Raw genomic sequence first — 24,555 nt, forward strand, 5'->3', positions numbered from 1 at the left:
AATATGGAATCTTTCAGACCTGTCTTCTCAATATTGTCTCTCATTGAGTGGATGTGGAAGGGACAAACCTGAAAAGGAACTTAGAACAATGCTTGGTCACTCCATGATCAGAGCCTTCTACACACATCGTAGACAAATGCTTGAACAAAAGAGAGAATCATTAATTTACAGTATTCTATATTTAAATACTGTTGCGGAAAATGACATTCTAAGCCTACAATGACATTCTAGACGATTCTGTGGTTCCAACTTTGTGGCAACAGTTTGGGGAAGGCCCTTTCCTGTTTCAACATGACAATGCCCCCGTGAACAAAGCGAGGTCCATACAGAAATGGTTTGTTGAGATCGGTGTGGAAGAACTTGACTGGCCTGCACAGAGCCCTGACCTCAACCCCATCGAACACCTTTGGGATGAATTGGAACGGCAACTGCGGGCCTAATCGCCCAACATTAGTGCCTGACCTCACTAATGCTCTTGTGGCTGAATGGAAGCAAGTCCCCGTAGCAATGTTACAACATCTAGTGGAAAGCTTTCCCAGAATAGTGGAGTCTGTTATAGCAGCAAAGGGGGGAACAGCTCCATATTAATTCCCATGATTGTGGAATGAGATGTTCGACAAGCAGGTGTCCACATACCTTTGTCATATAGTGTATCTGTGACCAACAGATACATATCTGGATTCCCAGTCATGTGAAATACATAGATTAGGGCTTAATGAATTAATTTCTATTGACTGATTTCCTTATATGAACTGTAACTCAGTAAAATCTTTGAAATTGTTGCATGTTGTGTTTATATTTTTGTTCAGTGTAGTTCAGTGGAGTTTGCCCTCTCCCCCTCTCTCTCCCTGGAGTGCAGAACTGAGACAGCTGCAAAAAGGGGTCACGTGACTTGTGACATTGCTGGATGCAGGCCTCACTCTGCTCTGTTGTCAGTGAGTGCATGAATCACAATCCGCTAACTGTAGGCAAATTCATTGTTTTATTGAAAGCGTAAGGCCAAATTAGCTTTTTTTTGTCAAAAATACTGTTTTGAGTCAGGAAATGTGTACTTTTCGTCCTAAAATATTTGCAATAATTTAAATTGTTATTTTAGGTAGCCGACTGACACAACAGCAGAGATGGGTAAAAACTGTGCACGAGCGCCCTCATGGGGAAACCCCTGCTATGTAGATACGTCACGAGTCACATGACCTGTTTTTGCAGCTTCCTCAGTTTTGTAATCCAGGGAGAGAGAGTGGAACTCTACTGAAATAGTTTCAAGGTATGGAATCAATTGGCAGTTTCTGGTTTTGGGGTAAACTTCTCCTTTAAGTGGGCGTGATTAGCAGGCTTTTTTTTCAGGTTTTGTCTGTATAGTTCTTCTGTTTCTCACAAAATCAAATATGCCACAGTCTTCAGCTGGACTCAACACTAAACGGTTAGTTTGTCTTATTTTTACATTTTATTTATTTATTTATTGCTTGTTTTCTTCTGTAATAATAATAATAATAGGCTACCATATTCAATATAAAATGTCTCCACAAGTCAATATGCTGGAAGTCATTCCAAACTTGCTTCAGGTACAACAATGATTCATCATTATGTCATTCACATAGGCTTAGTTGATCACTCATTATGGCTCCAGAGAAAACAGCATCCACCAAAGCCCAGGTAAAGGTAAGGTTTTTCAAACAGTTTAGAACTACCTGTTCATGCGCTGGGGCCACTGTAACATAATTCCACTACAGTACAACATCCTAACCTAACCCTCATCTGTAACTCTCTGACAGACTATAATAACAGTATGCATGTAGCCTACTACAGTATGTATGCACATTTACAGAGTTGAGCATGTCTGTCTCAGCTTGAGGAGTGAATTGTTGTTCCATGTCTCTCAGGACAATGTGTTTGTCAGAATCCTAAGCCTACCTGCAGTGAGCTCTACCTGTGAGGTTATTGAGAGGACCTACACTAGCACCAAGCAGACCCACCCGCTCCTCTGCTCTGTATGTGGGGTGTATGAGAGGGGGGCCAGGACCGCCAGCAGCCTGGCAGTGTGGAGCATCCAGCCTGCCATCGACCGACTGGAGACCCAGCGTGAGCACACTGATTCCCTAGTGCTAATGGTCATCAATTTCTGCACTGCACAAATTTGTAGAAAGTCACCTTGCCTCCAGTCCAGACAAATAGATAGGCTGTGTAATCAGTTAATTAACCATATGTTCAGCTACTACAGTACCATAGTCTATACTGCTTCAAACTGCAGTACCATTACATGATTGTGATTTTCTTCTACTACAGTAACCTGAACATACATTACCTCAAAAGTAATCCTTTAATATATGTTGATGCTGTGAAGTGCTATACATGAAAAGGAGTAAATGAACTCATTCTCACTGAGAGGGTTTGCTGTTTGTTTGATTATCTGTAGTGACAACAAAGCCGTTGTGCTGTTGAGTCTGGGAATGTGTCCTGCAGTACGCCTGGGCTAGGGCCAGCTCTTAGTAGAGCCAGGTCTAGTAGACTGAGCCAGGTTTAGATTACTTGGCTTGACTGTTTCTATGTTCTACTTGTTGATGGGCAGAACACACAGTTGTCATAACTCTCTCTGGGGATGTTACATTTCCTGGTTGTGAAATTGAATTAACATTGGATGAACTCTGTGTCCTGAACTCACATTCATGAATTGCAAAACTGTTCTCTGGTGATAAGTAGACTGAGATTTTATGATAAATTGGGCAATTTAAATACACTGCTCAAAAAAATAAAGGGAACACTTAAACAACACAATGTAACTCCAAGTCAATCACACTTCTGTGAAATCAAACTGTCCACTTAGGAAGCAACACTGATTGACAATACATTTCACATGCTGTTGTGCAAATGGAATAGACAACAGGTGGAAATTTATAGGCAATTAGCAAGACACCCCCAATAAAGAAGTGGTTCTGCAGGTGGTGACCACAGACCACTTCTCAGTTCCTATGCTTCCTGGCTGATGTTTTGGTCACTTTTGAATGCTGGTGGTGCTTTCACTCTAGTGGTAGCATGAGACGGAGTCTACAACCCACACAAGTGGCTCAGGTAGTGCAGCTCATCCAGGATGGCACATCAATGCGAGCTGTGGCAAGAAGGTTTGCTGTGTCTGTCAGCGTAGTGTCCAGAGCATGGAGGCGCTACCAGGAGACAGGCCAGTACATCAGGAGACGTGGAGGAGGCCGTAGGAGGGCAACAACCCAGCAGCAGGACCGCTACCTCCACCTTTGTGCAAGGAGGAGCAGGAGGAGCACTGCCAGAGCCCTGCAAAATGACCTCCAGCAGGCCACAAATATGCATGTCTCTGCTCAAACGGTCAGAAACAGACTCCATGAGGGTGGTATGAGGGCCCGACGTCCACAGGTGGGGGTTGTGCTTACAGCCCAACACCGTGCAGGACGTTTGGCATTTGCCAGAGAACACCAAGATTGGCAAATTCGCCACTGGCGCCCTGTGCTCTTCACAGATGAAAGCAGGATCACACTAAGCACATGTGACAGACGTGACAGAGTCTGGAGACGCCGTGGAGAACGTTCTGCTGCCTGCAACATCCTCCAGCATGACCGGTTTGGCGGTGGGTCAGTCATGGTGTGGGGTGGCATTTCTTTGGGGGGCCGCACAGCCTTCCATGTGCTCGCCAGAGGTAGCCTGACTGCCATTAGGTACCGAGATGAGATCCTCAGACCCCTTGTGAGACCATATGCTGGTGCGGTTGGCCCTGGGTTCCTCCTAATGCAAGACAATGCTAGACCTCATGTGGCTGGAGTGTGTCAGCAGTTCCTGCAAGAGGAAGGCATTGATGCTATGGACTGGCCCGCCCGTTCCCCAGACCTGAATCCAATTGAGCACATCTGGGACATCATGTCTCGCTCCATCCACCCATGCCACGTTGCACCACAGACTGTCCAGGAGTTGGCGGATGCTTTAGTCCAGGTCTGGGAGGAGATCCCTCAGGAGACCATCCGCCACCTCATCAGGAGCATGCCCAGGCGTTGTAGGGAGGTCATACAGGCACGTGGAGGCCACACACACTACTGAGACTCATTTTGACTTGTTTTAAGGACATTACATCAACGTTGGATCCGCCTATAGTGTGGTTTTCCACTTTAATTTTGAGGGTGACTCCAAATCCAGACCTCTATGGGTTGATACATTTGATTTCCATTGATAATTTTTGTGTGATTTTGTTGTCAGCACATTCAACTATGTAAAGAGAAAAAGTATTTAATAAGATTATTTCATTCATTCAGATCTAGGATGTGTTGTTTAAGTGTTCCCTTTATTTTTTTGAGCAGTGTATTTAATTGACTCATGTTCTAGCTTACTTTTTTATTTTTATGAACACGCATGAAGGAAAATATTGAATCTAGAAATGCAAAATGCAATACTTATGACTTTGCTCACAACCCATCGGCAAGTGAGAAAAACGTTCTGTTGTAATGAGTGTACGTAATGAAGGTACCAAGGCAGATAGAATATTGCAGCTTGCACGGTCACTTAGGTGTGCCATGGATATTCTGTCTCAGGGAGCATTGCCTAAATAACAATGATCTCATCTGCATTTTTTCTATCTAGCTCCTGGAGATGTGTTTTAATAATGTATTATTTGTGATGAAATAAGATCACAGAGTAGAGGTCAAGGACATCTTTTAATGTCTTCAATACTCAATGAGGTTATCGGCAGTGTAATACACATAATTACCTTCTCTAAACTCATTGTATTGTCTCTAGTTGTTGCTGCCAACAATCTGGCCTGTAAAGGGCTGGATCGTCTGGAGGAGAAGATCCCAGCTCTGCAGTATCCCCCTGAGAAGGCAAGGATGCTATTTTCTGAGTCAATTTAAAATGCTTGTTACACAGCATGACTTCTGCCCCCAAAACCTGTCTTTTTCTCTGTTTCACACAGCTGGCGTCTGGCATCGTGGAGGCAGTCTCCTCTACAGTGCAGACAGCTAAGAAGGGCATTGCCAGCCCCATCGCTGGCACCTCAGACATGGTGCTCAGCATGGCATCCAGTAGGCTCCAGTTGACCAGGAGTGCCTTCAGGGACGGCTTTAGATACGTCCTGAGCAGCAAGCCTGTCCGCCTGGCAGGGGAGGGAGCAGACATTGCACTGACCCTGGCTGAGAGTCTGGTCAACTATGTTCTGCCTGGATCCTCTGAGGAGAATGGTATACTTCACATTTTTTTGTTATTTAGATAATATGGTGGCTGGTATAGAGATGGCTATACCATAACAAATGATTTTTTTTCTTCTTACTGTGTTGAGTTAAGAACATGGAATGGGAGTATGACAGCTAAACGTTTACAAAGGTATGTGCTATCTGGTATCCTTGGGATGTCCCTACCCCATTGAAGTTTACATTTTAAATGGTAAGGGTTAGGGTTTAGGGTAGGGACGTCCCAAAGATTCCAGATAGCGCTGACCCATTTAAAAGGTGATGATATACTGAAGCTATTTCAACTTTCACCACAAGGTGGCAACCTACAATTGAGCAACAAAACAGTGGGGCGCTAAGGTTTCATGGTTACAGCAGGCAAGCTGTAGTAGATGACTGGTGATGGGAGATGTTTTGTTTCAGGGCACAGAAAGAACATAACAGCACGATTTAGACAAGTGAGATAAACTGATAACATCTCTAAGCAATGTCTGAAGATGAGATGTTCTCTAGCACTTGCACTAGACACAACAACCTCTTCACCCTCCACATGAGGACTCATACATGAGAGTCAGTCTGTTACAATCTAAGGGACATTATATTATATTCAACTAAATTTGCCAAAGACAAGCTTGGCTTGCCAAATGGAAACATATCTGGCTGTTAGAGAAGGTGCCAGACCATAATACAATCTATAAAGAATCCCATCCCATACCTGTGTAGAACATGGGTGTCAAACTCATTTCCCCCTGCGGGCAGAATTCGGTCTTCACCGAGGTCTGGAGGGCCGCACTTAAAATTTATTATATTTCCTCGCCGTCAAAATGTGTAGAAAATTGTCCCATATCCATCGCTTTTGATTAGTGTTAGCATTTGACATTATTTGTCAGACACTCTTATCCAGTGAGACTTACAGTCGTGAGTACATTAACATTTTATTTGTATTTTGTACCGGTCCTCCGTGGGAATTGAACTCACAACACTGCCATTGCAAGGGTCATGCTCTACCAACTGAGCAACACAGAACCTTTAGCAAGCCGGACTTAGAGAAGAGACTATAAATGTAGGTCCATTATCATTTCTACACAGTTTCAATGTGGTTTTAGTCATTTCAATGTCAATTGAGATAGTTTTTCCCAGAAGATTATTATATATATATATATATTTTTTTTTCTCAAACCACCCGCCGGCCAGATTGAATGTGCTCTTGAGTTTGACTCGTGCTGTAGAACAACCTATTATTTGCTTTTATACTGTGTGAGGGGGTGCAATATATAGGCACTTCTGTCCGGTCTGCAAGTGTCATTATTAAGTCAATTACCACCATTTTATATAAGTGGAATTATCGGTTCCACCTGTGGCCCTGTCTGGCCAGACAAGTCACTCTGGTGTTCTCCAGACTAATCCTCCTGCTCTGGGAGTACAGGTGATCTGTTCCTCAGGCAGGATAAGCACTTGGCCCTGTCTAACCGAGGTTAATCAATCCTCACTACATCCATCCCACATCCCACGCCCACCTCTCACACAGTGTGTGGTATAGGCTCTCTGAGCTGAGCTATCTCCTAGACTCTCTGTACAGAGAACATGCTGTGCTGCTCTGATGATTACAAGGCTGGTGATGAGACAATACCCAGCTAGCGCATAACATTCTGAGAACCATATGTTTCTTAGAGCTTGGTGAGAGCATGGTTGTCCTATGGTTATTTTGCTAACAATCTTCCCACAACTTTCTGGGAATGGTGCAGGATAGTTACTTGGCTTTGGAATATCCTCAGCGCATTCTAAGGAACTTGACAAAAATAAATAAAAAATCTTGGTATTTCATTACTTTAACAGAACGTTTCCTAAAAGTTCAAACATGGTTACATTTAATTTACATTTTGGTAATGTTCTAGGAATGTTCTCCAACTGGTTTAACATTGGGAATGTTGTCAAACAGTTCCAAAAACGTTAAGAAATAATGTTGCTCAGTGGGAGTTTCAGTGCTTCAGTATAATGATTCCTACACGTTTCCTCATGGTTCTAGTTAAAGTAATGTTCTCAAATTGATCAGAGAATGTTAAGAAACAAGATTCTTCTGTGGGAATATCAGTACTTCCACAGAACATTCCACACAAGTTCCCATGTGGTTCCATCAAAAACCTCTTCGATGTAAATTCCCCTGTTTCTGGGACCTGCGTGGTTCTGGTACCGGTTACCCACCGACATCTGTGGACACGGTTACCCACTGACATCTGTGGACACCGTAGATCAAAATGGCTTGCATTGAGCAGTAGCCCTGATTCACAGAGACACAGGAGTATCATCTGCCTTTATGAAGCAGGATGTGAAATCTGACACCACTTGAAGCTGGGATATCCATCCTACCATTTATTTTGCTCTTCAGACTGTCCATCAACTCCTAAACCATACATCACAGCCACTAACAGCACATATGGCTGGAATCGGAGATATCGTGGACGTAGGTCGGGGTGCCTCGTAAGGATCCCACGGCGAGCGAGTAAACTGCCTCTTCCATCAATCCTATTAGCCAATCTTCAATCATTGGAAAATAAATTAGATGACCTACGATTTACGCTTATCCTACCAACGGGACATTAAAAACAGTAATATCTTATGTTTCACCAAGTCGTGGCTGAACGAAGACATGGACAACATACAGCTGGCGGGATATACGCTACATCGGCAGGATAGAACGGCTGACTCTGGTAAGTCAAGGGGTGGCGGTCTGTGTATATTTGTAAACAACAGCTGGTGCACAAAATCAAATACTAAGGATGTCTCGCCTGAGGTTGAGTACCTTATGATAAGCTGTAGACCACACTATGTACCAAGAGAGTTTTCATCTATATTTTTCATAGCTGTCTATTTACCACCACAAACCAATGCTGGCATTAAGATTGCACTCAATGAGCTGTATAAGGCCATAAGTAAACAGGAAAACGCTCACCAGAGGCTGCGCTCCTAGTGGCAGGGGACTTTAATGCAGGGAAACTTAAATCCGTTCTACCTAATTTCGACCAGCATGTTAAATGTGCAACCAGAGGAGAAAAAAAAAAACACTAGACCACCTTTACTCCACACACAGAGACGCATACAAAGCTCTCCCTCGCCCTCCATTTGGCAAATCTGACCATAACTCTATCCTCCTGATTCCTGCTTATAAGCAAAAACTAAAGCAGGAAGCACCAGTGACTCGGTTAATAAATAAGTGGTCAGATGACGCAGATGCTAAGCTACAGGACTGTTTTGCTAGCACAGACTGGAACATGTTCCGGGATTCTTCAGATAGCATTGAGGAGTACACCACATCAGTCACTGGCTTCATCAATAAGTGCATCGATGACGTCGTCCCCACAGTGACCGTACGTACATACCCCAACCAGAAGCCATGGATTACAGGCAACATCCGCACTGAGCTAAAGGGTAGAGCTGCCGCTTTCAAGGAGCGGGACTCTAACCCGGACGCTTATAAGAAATCCCGCCATGCCCTTCGACGAACCATCAAACAGGCAAAGAGTCAATACAGGACTAAGATTGAATCATGCTACACCGGCACTGACGCTCGTCGGATGTGGCAGGGCTTGAAAACTATTACAGACTACAAAGGGAAGCACAGCCACGAGCTGCCCAGTGACACAAGCCTACCAGACGAGCTAAACCACTTCTATGCTCATTTCGAGAAAAGCAACACTGAAGCATGCATGAGAACACCAGCTGTTCCGGATGACTATGTGATCACGCTCTCCGTAGCCGGTGTGAGTAAGACTTTTAAGCAGGTCAACATTCACAAGGCCGAAGGGCCAGGTGGATTACCAGGACGTGTACTCCGAGCATGTGCTGACCAACTGGCAAATGTCTTCACCAACATTTTCAACATGTCCCTGACTGAGTCTGTAATACCAACATGTTTCAAGCAGACCACCATAGTCCCCGTGCCTAAGGACACTAAGATAACCTGCCTAAATGACTACCGACCCGTAGCACTGACGTCTGTAGCCATGAAGTGCTTTGAAAGGCTGGTCATGGCTCAAATCAACACCATTATCCCAGAAACCCTAGACCCACTTCAATTTGCATACCGCCCCAACATATCCACAGATGATGCAATCTCTATTGCACTCCACACTGCCCTTTCCCACCTGGACAAGAGGAACACCTATGTGAGAATGCTATTCATTTTCTACAGCTCAGCGTTCAACACCATTGTGCCCTCAAAGCTCATCACTAAGCTAAGGATCCTGGGACTAAACACCTCCCTCTGCATTTGGATCCTGGACTTCGTGACGGGCCGCCCCGTCGTGCGTGCTCAATCCCCTCCTGTACTCCCTGTTCACCCATGACTGCATGGCCAGGCACGACTCCAACACCATCATTAAGTTTGCCGACGACACAACAGTGGTAGGCCTGATCACCGACAACGATGAGACCGCCTATAGGGAGGAGGTCAGAGACCTGGCCGTGTGGTGCCAGGATAACAACCTCTCCCTCAATGTGACCAAGACAAAGGAGATGATTGTGGACTACAGGAAAAAAAGAGGACAGAGCACTCCCCCATTCTCATCGACGGGGCTGTAGTGGAACAGGTTGAGAGCTTCAAGTTCCTTGGTGTCCACATCACCAACGAACTATCATGGTCCAAACACACCAAGACAGTCATGAAGAGGGCACGACAAAACCTATTCCCCCTCAGGAGAATAGATTTGGCATGGGTCCTCAGATCCTCCAAAACGTTCTACAGCTGCACCATCGAGAGCTTCCTGACTGGTTGCATCACCGCCTGGTTTGGCAACTGCTCGGCCTCCGACCACAAGGCACTACAGAGGGTAGTGCATACGGCCCAGTACATCTCTGGGGCCAAGCTTCCTGCCATCCAGGACCTCTATACCAGGCGGTGTCAGAGGAAGGCCCTCAAAATTGTCAAAGGCTCCAGCCACCCTAGTCATAGACTGTTCTCTCTACTACCGCACGGCAAGCTGTACCGGAGCGCCAAGTCTAGATCCAAAAGGCTTCTCAACAGCTTCTACCCCCAAGCCATAAGACTCCTGAACAGCAAATCATGGCTACCCGGACTATTTGCACCCCCACCCCATCTTTTTACGCTGCTGCTACTCTGTTAATTATTTATGCATAGTCACTTTACCCCTACCCACATGTACATATTACCTCAACTACCTCAACTAGCCAGTGCCCCCGACATTGACTCTGCACCAGTACCCCCCTGTATATAGCCTCCCTACTGTTATTTTATTTTACTTCTGCTCTTTTTTCTCAACACTTTTTATTTTTTATTTTTTTATTTTACTTTTTTATTAAGAAATAAATGCATTGTTGATTAAGGGCTGTAAGTAAGCAGTTCACGGTACCTGTTGTATTCGGTGCATGTGGCAAATACATTTTTTATTTTATTTCAATCCTTACATCGTAACGCAGCAGGAGAGAGTGGTTTCGTCACTGTAGCACGTCTGAGATTGATTTATAACCAGTAATCTAAATAATTCATAGATTTTAAACCTAAACCACTTTCTGTTTGTCATAGAGGGACAAGATTAATATGAGATGACAGCGAGTTCCTATCTAGTTCAGGAAGCCATGCTAGAGCTCTGTGAGCCTTTCACAGTGAGGGGGGGGGGGGCAAACGTTTTGATCAAGAGAGACCTTTAGAAAATATGCACATTTTTTCTAACATTAAATATACAAATATGCATTTCAGAGTTTTAACAGGAAGGTGAAATCTTATCATTTTATATATTGTTTATACTATATTTAGAAAAAAATGTCATTTCAAGCCTAATTTACAGTTTTGTTGAACAGGAAATACAGTGGGGAGAACAAGTATTTGATACACTGCTGATTTTGCAGGTTTTCCTACTTACAAAGCATGTAGAGGTCTGTAATTTGTATCATAGGTACACTTCAACAGTGAGAGACGGAATCTAAAACAAAAATCCAGAAAATCACATTGTATGATTTTTAAGTAATTAATTTGCATTTTATTGCATGACATAAGTATTTGATCACCTACCAACCAGTAAGAATTCCTTCTGACACCGCCTAGTATATACAGTACCAGTCATAGAATAATATTGAAGACATCAACACTATGAAATAACACATATGGAATCATGTAGTAACCAAAAAATGGTTAAACAAAATAAATATTTTAGATTCTTCAAAGTAGCTACCCTTTGCCTTGATGACAGCTTTGCACACTCTTGGCATTATCTCAACCAGCTTCATAAGGAATGCTTTTCCAACAGTCTTGAAGGAGTTCCCACATATGCTGAGCACTTGTTGGCTGCTTTTCCTTCACTCTGCGGTCCAACTCATCCCAAACCATCTCAATTGGGTTGAGGTCGGGTGATTGTGGAGGCCAGGTCATCTGATGGAGCACTCCATCACTCTCCTTCTTGGTCAAATTGCCTTTACACTGCCTGGAGGTGTGTTTTGGGTCATTGTTCTGTTGAAAAACAAATGATAGTCCCACTAAGTGCAAACCAGATGAGATGGCGTATCGCTGCAGAATGCTGTGGTAGCCATGCTGGTTTAGTGTGCCTTGAATTCTAAATAAATCACTGACAGTGTCACCAGCAAAGCATCCCCACACCATCACACCTCCTCCATGCTTCATGGTGGGAACCACAAATGCGGAGATCATCCGTTCACCTACTCTGCGTCTCACAAAGACACGGCAGCTGGAACCAAAAATCTTAAATTCTGACTCATCAGACCAAAGGACAGATTTCCACCGGTCTAATGTCCATTGCTCATGTTTCTTGGCCCAAGAAAGTCTCTTCTTCTTATTGGTGTCCTTTAGTAGGTGTTTCTTTGCACCAATTCGACCATGAAGGCCTGATTCACGCAGTCTCCTCTGAACAGTTGATGTTGAGATGTGTCTGTTACTTGAACTCTGTGAAGCATTTATTTGGGCTGCAATCTGAGGTGCAGTTAACTCTAATGAACTTGTCCTCTGCAGCAGAGAGAACTCTGGGTGTTTCTTTACTGTGGCGGTCCTCACGAGAGCCAGTTTCATCATTGCGCTTCGTAGTTTTTGCAACTGCACTTGAAGAAACTTTCAAAGTTCTTGACATTTTCCAGATTGACTGACATTCATGTCTTAAATTAATGATTGACTGTCGTTTCTCTTTGATTATTTGAGCTGTTCTTGCCATAACATGGGCTTGATCTTTAACCGAATAGGGCTATCTTCTGTATACCACCCCTACCATGTCACAACACAACTGATTGGCTGAAATAAATTCCACAAATTAACTTTTAAGAAGGCACACCTGTTAATTGAAATGCATTCCAGGTGACTACCTCATGAAGCTGGTTGAGAGAATGCCAAGAGTGTGCAAAGCTGTCATCAAGGCAAAGGAAAATATATTTTCATTTGTTTAACACTTTTCTTTTGGTTACTACATGATTCCATATGTGTTATTTCATAGTTTTGATATCTTCACTATTATTCTACAATGTAGAAAATAGTAAAAATAAACAAAAAACCTGGAATGAGTAGGTGTCCAAACCTTTGACTGGTACTGTAGGTCCTGGATGGCAGGAAGCTTGGCCCCAGTGATGTACTGGGCCATACGCACTACACTCTATAGCGTCTTACGGTCGAATGCCGATCAGTTGCCATACCAGGCGGTGATGCAACCAGTCAGGATGCTCTCGATTGTGCAGCTGTATAACTTTTTGAGGATCTGGGGACCCATGCAAAATCTTTTTCAGTCTCCTGATGGGGAAAAGGTGTTGTCGTGCCGTCTTCACGACTGTCTTGGTGTGTTTGGACCATGATAGTTTGTTGGTGATGTGGACACCAAGGATCTTGATCGGTAGTCGGTCGACTACGGGTCGGTAGTCATTTAGGCAGGTTATCTTAGTGTCCTTAGGCACGGGGACTATGGTGGTCTGCTTGAAACATGTAGGTGTTACAGACTCAGTCAGGGAGAGGTTGAAAATGTCAGTGAAGACATTTGCCAGTTAGTCCGCGCATGCTCTGAGTACACATCCTGGTAATCTGTCTGGCCCCACAGCCTTGTGACTGTTGACCTGTTTAAAGGTCTTACTCACATCAGCTACGGAGAGCGTGATCACACAGCCATCCGGAACAGTTGGTGCTCTCATGCATGCTTCAGTGTTGCTTGCATCGAAGCGAGCATAAAAGGAATTTAGCTCGTTTGGTAGGCTCGTGTCACTGGGCAGCTCACTGCTGGGTTACCCTTTGTAGTCCGTAATAGTTTGCAAGCCCTGCCACATCCGACGAGCGTCAAATCCGGTGTGGTAGGATTCAATCTTAGTCTTGTATTGATGCTTTGCCTGTTTGATGGTTCATCTGAGGGCATAGTGGGATTTCTTATAAGCATCCGGATTAGTGTCCCACTACTTGAAAGCGGCAGCTCTAGCCTTTAGCTCGGTGCGGATGGTGCCTGTAATCCATGGCTTCTGTTTGGTATATGTACAGTGAGGGGGAAAAAAGTATTTGATCCCCTGCTGATTTTGTACGTTTGCCCACTGACAAAGAAATTATCATACTATAATTTTAATGGTAGGTTTATTTGAACAGTGAGAGACAGAATAACAACAACAAAAAATCCAGAAAAACGCATGTAAAAAATGTTATGAATTGATTTGCATTTTAATGAGGGAATAAGTATTTGACCCCCTCTCAATCAGAAAGATTTCTGGCTCCCAGGTGTCTTTTCTACAGGTAACGAGCTGAGATTAGGAGCACACTCTTAAAGGGAGTGCTCCTAATCTCAGTTTGTTACCTGTATAAAAGACACCTGTCCACAGAAGCAATCAATCAATCAGATTCCAAACTCTCCACCATGGCCAAGACCAAAGAGCTCTCCAAGGATGTCAGGGACAAGATTGTATACCTACACAAGGCTGGAATGGGCTACAAGACCATCGCCAAGCAGCTTGGTGAGAAGGTGACAACAGTTGGTGCGATTATTCGCAAATGGAAGAAATACAAAAGACCTGTCAATCTCCCTCGGCCTGGGGCTCCATTTAATATCTCACCTCGTGGAGTTGCAATGATCATGAGAACGGTGAGGAATTAGCCCAGAACTACACGGGAGGATCTTGTCAATGATCTCAATGCAGCTGGGACCATAGTCACCAAGAAAACAATTGGTAACACACTACGCCGTGAAGGACTGAAATCCTGCAGCGCCCGCAAGGTCCCACTGCTCAAGAAAGCACATATACATGCCCATCTGAAGTTTGCCAATGAACATCTGAATGATTCAGAGGAGAACTGGGTGAAAGTGTTGTGGTCAGATGAGACCAAAATGGAGCTCTTTGGCATCAACTCAGCTCGCCGTGTTTGGAGGAGGAGGAATGCTGCGTATGACCCCAAGAACACCATCCCCACCGTCAAACATGAAGGTGGAAACATTATGCTTTGGGGGTGTTTTTCTGCTAAGGGGACAGGACCACTTCACCGCATCAAAAGGACGATGGACGGGGCCATGTATCGTCAAATCTTGGGTGAGAACCTCCTTACCTCAGCCAGGGCATTGAAAATGGTTTGTGGATGGGTATTCCAGCATGACAATGACCCAAAACATACGGCCAAGGCAACAAAGGAGTGGCTCAAGAAGGAGCACATTAAGGTCCTGGAGTGGCCTAGCCAGTCTCCAGACCTTTATCCCATAGAAAATATGTGGAGGGAGCTGAAGGTTTGAGTTGCCAAACGTCAGCCTCGAAACCTTAATGACTTGGAGAAGATCTGCAAAGAGGAGTGGGACAAAATCCCTCCTGAGATGTGTGCATACCTGGTGGCCAACTACAAGAAACGTCTGACCTCTGTGATTGCCAACATGGGTTTTGCCACCAAGTACCAAGTCATGTTTTGCAGAGGGGTCAAATACTTATTTCCCTCATTAAAATGCAAATCAATTCATAACATTTTTGACATGCGTTTTTATGGATTTTTTTGTTGTTATTCTGTCTCTCACTGTTCAAATAAACCTACCATTAAAATTATAGATTGATAATTTCTTTGTCAGTGGGCAAACGTACAAAATCAGCAGGGGATCAAATACCTTTTTCCCTCACTCTACGTACGGTCACTGTGGGGACAATGTCGTCGATGCACTTATTGATGAAGTTATCATGGGAAGTTGTGGGAAGGTTGTAGAAAATATTTCATTTACATAAGCATTCACACCCCTGAGTCAATACATGTTAGAATCACTTTTGGCAGCGAATACAGCTGTGAGTCTTTCTGGGTAAGTCTATTAAGAGCTTTGCACACCTGGATTGTGCAATATTTGCCCATTTATTCTTTTCAAAATTCATCAAGCTCTGTCAAATTGGTTGTTGGTCATTGTTAGACAACCATTTTCAAGTCTTCCCATAGATTTGTAAGCAGATTTAAGTCAAAACTGTAACTCGGCCACTCAGGAACAGTCACTGTCTTCTTGGTAAGCGACTCCAGTTTAGAGTTGGCCTTGTGTTTTAGGTTATTTTCCTGCTGAAAGGTGAATTAATCTCCCAGTGTCTGGTGGAAAGCAGACCAAATCAGGTTTTCCTCTAGGGTTTTGTTTGTGCTTAGCTCTGTTCCATTTAATTTTTATCCTGAAAAACTCCCCAGTCCTTAACAATTACAAGCATACCCATAACATGATGCAGCCACCACTATGCTTGAAAAAATGGAGAGTGATACTCAGTAATGTGTTTTTTATTGGATTTGCCCCAAACATAACACTTTGTATTCAGGACAAAAAGTGAATTGCTTAGCCACATTTCTTGCAATATTACTTCAGTGCCTTGTTGCACACATGATGCATGTTTTTTGTCTTTTTTAAATTCTGTACAGGCTTTCTTCTTTTCACTCTGTCAATTAGGTTAGTATTGTGGAGTAACTACAATGTTGTTCCATCCTCAGTTTTCTCCTTTCACAGCCATTAAACTCTAACTGTTTTAAAGTCACCATTGGCATCATGGTGAAATCCCTGAGCGGTTTCCTTCCTCTCCATAAGTTGAGTTAGGAAGGACGCCTGTATCTTTGTAGTGACTGAGTGTATTGATACACAATCCAAAGTGTAATGAATAACTTCACCATGCTCAAAGGGATGTTCATAGTCTGCTTTTTTAATTTATACCAATCTACCAATAGGTGCCCTTCTTTGCAAGGCATTGTAAAAACCTCCCTGGTCTTTGTAGTTCAATCTTTGTTTGAAATTCACTGCTCAACTGGGGGACCTTAAAGATAATTGTATGTGTGGGGTACAGAGATGAGGTCGTCATTCAAAAATCATGTTAAACACTATTGCACACTGAGTTAGTCCATGCAACTTATTATGTGACTTGTTAAGCACATTTTTACTCCTGAACTTATTTAGGCTTGCTGTAACAAAGGGGTTAAATAAATATTGACTCAAGACATTACATCTTTTAATTATTTTGTAAAAATGTCAAACATAATTCCACAGGCCAGTGACAGAGAATCTCAATTTAATCTATTTTAAATTCAGGCTGTAACACAACAAAGGTGTGAATACTTTCTGAAGGCACCGTACCACCTTAGGAACTCATGGCCATAAGAGAGAGAGAGTCAGAGGGACCTTCTGCTTACAAGTAATGAACTGCAAAGTTGTCTGTCAGTAAATAAGATACAGTATTTATGTTACAGCTATAAAAGTTTGGATTCTTTAAGTTGTTGCATAAGTTTGTGTTTGCTTTTTCTTAGTGAGGGTCTATCCTTAGTGAGGGTCCATCCTATTTGTCCTTCATCAGAAGTGGTCAGCTAATGATATGTGATGCTTTGAGTTTGAGGTTTTGAGTGAATAAAAAGAGACATTTTGTATCTGTTTGTCCAGCCGTTGAGAGCTCTTTATCGGCTGCTTTGTGGGAGCAGGAGTCTGATGTCAGTGCTCCTGGCCTTCAGCCCAGCTACAGAAGGCTTGGGGCCCTGGCCAGCACAGTGTGTCGACGTGCCTACGATCAGACAGCAGCAAAGCTCCAACGCACCAAGAGTCAAGGTCAGGACCTGTTCACACGCATCTCCGGTGTGTCTCCACTGGTAAGAGCCAGCTGTCCGTTTAGTCTCGGCCCGACACTGTAAATAATCGTGGGGGAATTAAATTAAAACATTTCATATTTTTGCTGATGGGATCTAGATGCGGTGGAATTGGCCAATCAAAATAAAATTGTCAGCCCAATTAGGTACTACACAGTCAGTACAAATAAGGTAAAATTAGTGAATTTTGACCTCTGTTAGCCCAACATAGAGTTGCTGTTGCAGTTATCAGGGAGAGGGAAGGGCATGCCTGTGGAAAGACTCATATGAAATGTATCCCTATTGGTTACAGCCAGCATATTATTTATTTATTTATTTATTTATTTATTTATTTATGGCCAAAATACTGACACAATTCTATCCATCATTTTGACTACTTGATGTGTGGTCATTTATGAAATTAGGTATAATTATTCGGGTTATTACTAGAGTAAATTCATACTCTCTCAGAGGTTATGCCACACACAGTCTAAAACCATAATTCATTACAAATCCCTCTCTGGGAATCATATCAATTACAGTAGTTCTCAATAACATCAGGGGTTACTGGAGTATGGCAGTTGAAATCCCAGCTGAAATAAGCAATGAAGAGAGACCCAAGGAGAGACAGACAACCAGGGATACACCGAGTGTACAAAACATTAGGAACACCTTGCTAATATTGTGTTGCACCCCTTTTGCCCTCAGAACAGCCTCAATTCGTCAGGGCATGGACTCTACAAGGTGTCGAAAGCGTTCCACAGGGATACTGTCCCATGTTGACTCCAATGCTTCCCACAGTTATCAAGTTAGCTGGATGTCCTTGATACACACAGGAAACTGTTGAACGTGAAAAACACAGCAGCGTTGCTGTTCTTGACACACTCAAACCGGTGTGCCTGGCACCTACTACCATACCCCGTTCAAAGGCACTTAAATATTTTGTCTTGCCCATTCACCCTCTAAATGGCACACATAGAGTACCAGTCAAATTTTGAACACACCTTCTCATTCAATAGTAAAAATAAAGAAAAACCCTTGAATGAGTAGGTGTGTCCAAACTTTTGACTGGTACTGTACACAATCCATGTATCAATTGTCTCAAGGCTTAAAAGTTATTCTTTAACCGGTCTCTTCCCCTACATCTACACTAACTGAAGTGGATTTAACAGGTGACGTCAATAGGGGATCATAGCTTTCACCTGGTCAGTCTGTCATGGAAAGAGCAGGTGTTCCTAATGTTTTGTACACTCTGTATATCCAGTGTGTACAGCTTTAGCAATTAGGCCTACAGGGATTGGTATTTTTCACTCTTTGCATCACTTTGCTTTTAAAAGTAAAATAATTAGTCTAATTCAAAATGCCTGTAATTAACATGACACAATAGCTCAATATACAGCACACAATTGAATTGAATGTACTTGAAACCTTGAGCTTATGTTACCCCGTTGAGTTTTGATATCTACTGAAACTGTAGATATTTTTGGTTGCAGTGACTGTACTCCCCTTGGTGTAGAATTGTTACCTTTTTACACACAGATGAATTAAATGTAGCAGATGGGCCTTCTATTTTGATGTATTTATTGCAGTTGTTTTAGTTACTTTAGCTTGAACCATAGATCACTTTTTGACAGCATCCCTTTTGATTTTTTGGGAGAAGTGGTCGAAGAGACCTTTTTGTACCGGAATGCCTAAACATTCAGAAGATGGAGGTGCTCAAAGTTGACCCATATTGCATACCCCACCATATTATGAGACATCCATGTCATCACTGTAAAAGATAAACGGTTGAGTTTTATATTTTTCAAACAGGTAACAAACAGGGTTTGAATATTTTTTAAAATACAAATTTGGTAAATGTTTTACTGTTTTTAATGTCAGTTATCTACAAATGTGTAAACTCCACCTTTGACATCATCTGAGGTTTTTGTGTTGTACCCGCCATCGGTTGAGAAGCAACATGCTCTTGAATACAGGGTGGGTGTCATTTCAATCATAGAAATAGAATGGACCTATCCCAATTTAGCTGTTACACAATTTACCTTTAGTAAATTCTATTTACTTCCACAAAGATGTCATCTTAAATGTTTGTCTATTCTATATGTCTATGGTTTCCTATAGAGGATTGACTGTCTAATTTAAAACAACAGATACTCCCATTGAAGTCAACATTCTGATGTGTGGACCTCCAACCATCTTTGTGGTACCATTTGAAAGTGTAATAAAAAGCATGAGCTAGTGCACACCCAAAAAAGTTGCTAGAGGTGCTGACTAACGGCAAGTAAACTATAGGCTATAAAAAATATATAGTCTCACACACTATACACAAGATCCCAGTAATTTGAAAGTTGACATTTTACATTTTATTCCCATTTTAGTACATTTAATAGCCAAATCATGAACCCCTTCCCCCCTAAAAAGAAAATGTAATAATGTTTATTTAAAAAACAATGTTCAGGACCTTATTTTAAAAAATGCCAACCCTGTTTGTATGCTTTTAAATAATATCAATCTCAACCGCTTATCTTTTCCAGTGACGAAGAAATGGATGTTTCATAGTATGGTGGGGAATGCAAAATTGGTCAACTTTGAGAACCTTTTTATCTCTTGAGTGTTTTGGCATTCAGGTAAAAAAAAAAGTCACTTTCTGAGCACTTCTACAATGGGCAAATATGTATGGAAGGTTTTATTCAAATCAAAAGGGGTGCTGTCAAAGTGATTGAATTCAAATGGTTTTACCCAGATGTGTTTGAGAATGGATGTACACCGGATGGTGGTCCAAGACGATACAATTTAGTGTCCTTGTGTCTGATGTCAGCCAATAAATGCAAAAGCTTAGCGCTTTTGAAAGGACATTCTCGCAGTTGTGGGTTTGATAAGGCTTACAATAGTTCTAGATACTACTCTAACTATTATAAACAATCGACTGAAACAGTGTGCAAGGCAAATTATTTTATTGACTCCTCTTTCATAATGATAGAGAAACTTCTAAAAAATGACTTGTTACTGAGTATCATTTTATTTTATTACTGTAACTAACATTTTTATTTTTATTTTGCAAAGATGTTGTTATGGATAAACATTGACTTTGAAAATGTACTGTTCCCTGCCAGGCTGGCTATGCCATGAAGAACCTTGAGGCCGTGGGAACAGTGGGCCTGTTCTTTCAGAGCTCAGTGATGGGATTCTTCAGTTGGGAGGAGGAGCAGAGAGACAAAGAGACACAAGCAGAGTTTCAGAAGGTTATGAACCCTTACATCATACCAGCCTTAGAGCAGGTCTCAAACATAATGCACCTCACCATCTTTTTATATTTTTAAATAGTAATTTAGGTCATTTCATTATTGTCATTAGAGGATGTTTTACTGTAAACAGTCTTTGCTCCCTCTGTGCTACATTATTTCTCTAGATTGATGTGGTCATGTCTGCCCCACTCAGGGATGCCTAAAATAGGCTCCCAATGGGACCCTTGATGTACCTCATGGTATTCTCAGAAAATGTAATCAAATAATGTACATTCTTAACATTCAGCTCACATTCCCTGCGACTCCCCCTACTGAAGTATAATTTAGGGAGTGGATATCGGATAAAGAAATCTGAAGTGCTATTTCACAACATACAGGCTCCGGCCTCTAGGGTCAACCTGGGAGACAGCCAAGACTGTAAAGAAAATACACATATGTACAGCATATGTTTTACTGTATGTTGTACTTTTTGTGTTGATTTACTGCTCAGAAAAGGCTGCCTGGTTAGCAGAGTAGAATGAGCCACACCATGTGAGTAGGTGGTGTTGTTGTATGGTAAGAATGGTTCAGATACAATGAAATTAAATGCTCACCTTGTATTACCTTCGTGTCCCTGTGTTTCAGAGTGGTGGTGGGCTGCATCACCTGGTGAGTGGCCTTGGTTATCAACTGCAGAATAACTATGTGTCAGTGGTGTCCAGTGTGAAGAGTGCCCCTCAGACCACCTTTGGCTTGGCTAAGAATGGGTTGGGTGCCCTGTTTGAGACCGTGGGCAGCGCCCGGGAGCATGTGGTGAACAGCATCTCCTATTATGTTATGGTGAGTCACTCCGTCATCCCTGCCATCCCCTGATTTGATTTGGCCGCTCACGTGCATTGATCGGTCTGGCTTACCCTTCACGTGAACCCCTCACGTGGGGAAGGAAGGGTGCTGCTCCATCCCCCAACCCAATCATCCATTATCTGTGTGATCGTAACATCAGCTCAGCTCTTCAGAGAGGGCCGCATCACATACTGTAGGACGTAATCAGATCACAAACTGATGTCTATATTCTGGGGCTGCCTGTAGTGAGTGGTTAGTGTGCTCTATATGGCCAAGTGACTACATCTTGGACAGGATTTTAGTGTGTACACATTTCCTATTGCATATGTGACTCGTTTCAGGAAAGTAGGCGTATGTTGGACGTCACTACTTCACAGGAGAGCTATTTGAACGTAAACTTTATTTGTTTTATCAAAATGCGTTTTTTGGCAGAAATGCCTTCTGGAACATGAACTTTCATGTGCCTTAAGTACAAACTTGTATGCCATCTGTAAATACGAATAAAATTGTTAAATTACGAGCCTAGTTGGTTTAGTCACAGAAAAAGACAGCAACTTTCCCGCCAACCATGATTGGCTGAGATAATGAGTGGGCTGGACATTTCGAGAGATGAGTTCAGATTGGTCTGCCATGTAGCATGCTTCTGTCTATAATATGAGTGGGTCAGTATGTTTAGGTAATCCTTTCTAACGTGGCTTATTTGAAAGATATTACATAGTAGAACTGCATAAGTGTTCCTCTCCACTTTCTGGAGGACCGAGTTTTGAAATCAGTGGAATTAGTATGATAGCTAAGGAGATGGAGAAAATTCTGCAGTTTGATTGCAAATATGCAGACGGTGTTGGAAAGAGAACACACAGAAGACTGTTGTAAAACACCTGTCTCCCGGATTACATCTTCAAACTAAGGGCAACAATGGCATCCGTGACAGAGAGGGAGAAGCGTCTATCCATGTATGCGGGTAAGAGTCTAGCTAGCTACATTTTCAGATATTACACGTTTCTAATTTTGTCATAAAGTCGTTTTCATTTCAAATTAAAGTGTACTGTTAGCTGGTTACCTGGCTGGCTAGCAAGCTAATGTTACGTGTATGATCTGTGTAGTAATATTATTCGTATCCCAGAGCCATTTGCATTGCTAGTTATAGCCTAAAGTTAGCTAGCTAACATTGAACCTGGTTGGTTAGCTACCTGCAGATTTATGCAGGGTAGTAATGTTATGCGTTGTGATTATGGTCCATTGCTTAGCTAGCTAGCTGCATGTCTAAACAAAAGACTCCACTATGCAAGTAACAATTTCAATAGAATGTTTATGATGTCACTGCGACAACTGTCGATAGACATAGCTGGTAAATTCGCTCTGGCTATCTACTCCGATTTCAGAGCACTCTCGTCTGAGTGTGCCAGAGCACAGAATAACTGACAAATTTACGTGCGCTCAACACCCATTGAATATGGTCGGTGTCAGTAACCGTTGGCAAAAAAGCGTAGTTAAATTGTTGCCAGCAGCACAGTTGCAGGCACCAACGCTCTGGAAAATATAAAAACAGCCTAACCAGCTCTGCTAGGGCGAGTAAAATGGTCAGTGAGCTGTTCTCTCATTTGTGCCTGGAAGTAGCTAGCAAGCTAGCCAACGTTAACCAGTTAGCTTGGGGGCTTGACTGCTATTGTTAGGTCAGAATGCTCCAATCAACCCTACTTTTCGGCCAGAGAGTCCAGTGTGCGCTCTGAACGCTCCGAGAGCGAAATGCTCTGAATTTACTAACGGCCAATCTGACAACGCTCTGAGTTTACGAACGCCCAGAGCACCCTCTGGCACTCCAGATGAAATTTACAAACACACCCGTAGTATAAGCCAATCTTTAGTCTTGAAATCTTTAGTGGTTTAGTGCATAGCCTCACATGTGAATCCTTAAAGAGATGGGTGGGGCTAAAGCTTAAAAGGCGTGAACGATGGTGAATGGGTGTAGACGAGGAGCTCTCCAGAATGTACCAAAACATTCAAGGACCATTTTCTCAAAAGTGCGGTGACAAGTTGATCAACTTTCAAAGCAGAATTACTTTCCCATTGTTCCTCAACTGTAGTGTATGGTATACAATTTTCTAGCTCTGAGTCTCTACTTTTATCCTATGTAAAAAACACAATTTCAAATTTTGCTACGTAAGACCAAATTGAGCCGGTCGGTCACATATACTGAAAAAGGACTTGTTCAGGAAATGAAGTCACCAGTTTATGGGGACAGTTGACCACTGGCACAAGTGCTTGATGTTTTCTTCTAATTCATAGTTTTTGTATGTAAACTAAGGGAACATTTTGTTCAGAGTGGCCCCACTACAGGCATAATATCAACAATCTGCAGTGTCTTTATAGGCGCTTAGGGAATATGCCCTCCCTGGAGAAGCCTTAACAAAGCTTAATTTCAGATACTCTTCTTATTTAGTGATGTCAGTGTTTCCCCTATATATTAATTTAGCAGCGTTGGGCTAAATCGTCTATATATATATATATACTGTACTACTACCGTTCAAAAGTTTGGGGTCACTTAGAAATGTCCTTGTTTTTGAAAGAAAAGCAATTTTTTTTGGCCATTTTTAAAATAACATCAAATTGATCAGAAATGCAGTGTACACATTGTTAATGTTGTAAATGGCTATTGTAGCTGGAAACGGCTGATTTGTAATGGAATATCTACATAGGTGTACAGAGGCCCATTATCAGCAACCATCAGTCCTGTGTTCCAATGGCACGTTGTGTTTGCTAATCCAAGTTTATCATTTTAAAATGGTAATTGATCATTAGAAAACCCTCGTTACATGTATAAAAGACACCTGGGAGCCAGAAGTCTTTCTGATTGAGAGGGGGTCAAATACTTATTTCCCTCATTAAAATGCAAATCAATTTATAACATTTTTGACATGCGTTTTTCTGGATTTTTTTGTTGTTATTCTGTCTCTCACTGTTCAAATAAACCTACCATTAAAATGATAGACTGATCATTTCTTTGTCAGTGGGCAAAAGTACAACATCAGCAGGGGATCAAATACTTTTTTCCCTCACTGTATATATGCAATAAAATGCAAATGAATTACTTAAAAATCATACAGTGTGATTTTCTGGATTTTTGTTTTAGATTCCGTCTCTCACAGTTGAAGGGTACCTATGATAAAAATTACAGACCTCTACATGATTTGTAAGTAGGAAAACCTGCAAAATCGGCAGTGTATCAAATACTTGTTCTCCCCACTGTATATATATACAGTGCCTTCAGAAAGCATTCACACGCATTGACTTTTTC

General features: G+C 42.3%; 1 protein-coding gene across 1 annotated transcript in view; it reads left to right on the top strand.

Moving 5' to 3' along the window:
• Positions 1 to 1,316: 1,316 nt before the first annotated feature.
• plin1 (perilipin 1) overlaps positions 1,317 to 24,555 on the top strand; it is a gene marked incomplete at its 3' end in the record, with an annotated part of 36,238 nt that continues 12,999 nt past the window's right edge. Inside the window, exons 1-8 of the mRNA XM_084171818.1 lie at positions 1,317 to 1,420; positions 1,599 to 1,659; positions 1,881 to 2,079; positions 4,750 to 4,832; positions 4,925 to 5,189; positions 17,015 to 17,217; positions 20,307 to 20,471; positions 21,063 to 21,257. Coding sequence (XP_084027944.1) covers positions 1,618 to 1,659; positions 1,881 to 2,079; positions 4,750 to 4,832; positions 4,925 to 5,189; positions 17,015 to 17,217; positions 20,307 to 20,471; positions 21,063 to 21,257 — 1,152 coding nt within the window. The 5' untranslated portion in view covers positions 1,317 to 1,420; positions 1,599 to 1,617. The remainder of the gene's footprint in view (positions 1,421 to 1,598; positions 1,660 to 1,880; positions 2,080 to 4,749; positions 4,833 to 4,924; positions 5,190 to 17,014; positions 17,218 to 20,306; positions 20,472 to 21,062; positions 21,258 to 24,555) is intronic.

This window comes from Coregonus lavaretus, assembly GCF_964263955.1.
Source record: "Coregonus lavaretus genome assembly, chromosome: 11".
Lineage (NCBI taxonomy): Eukaryota > Metazoa > Chordata > Actinopteri > Salmoniformes > Salmonidae > Coregonus > Coregonus lavaretus.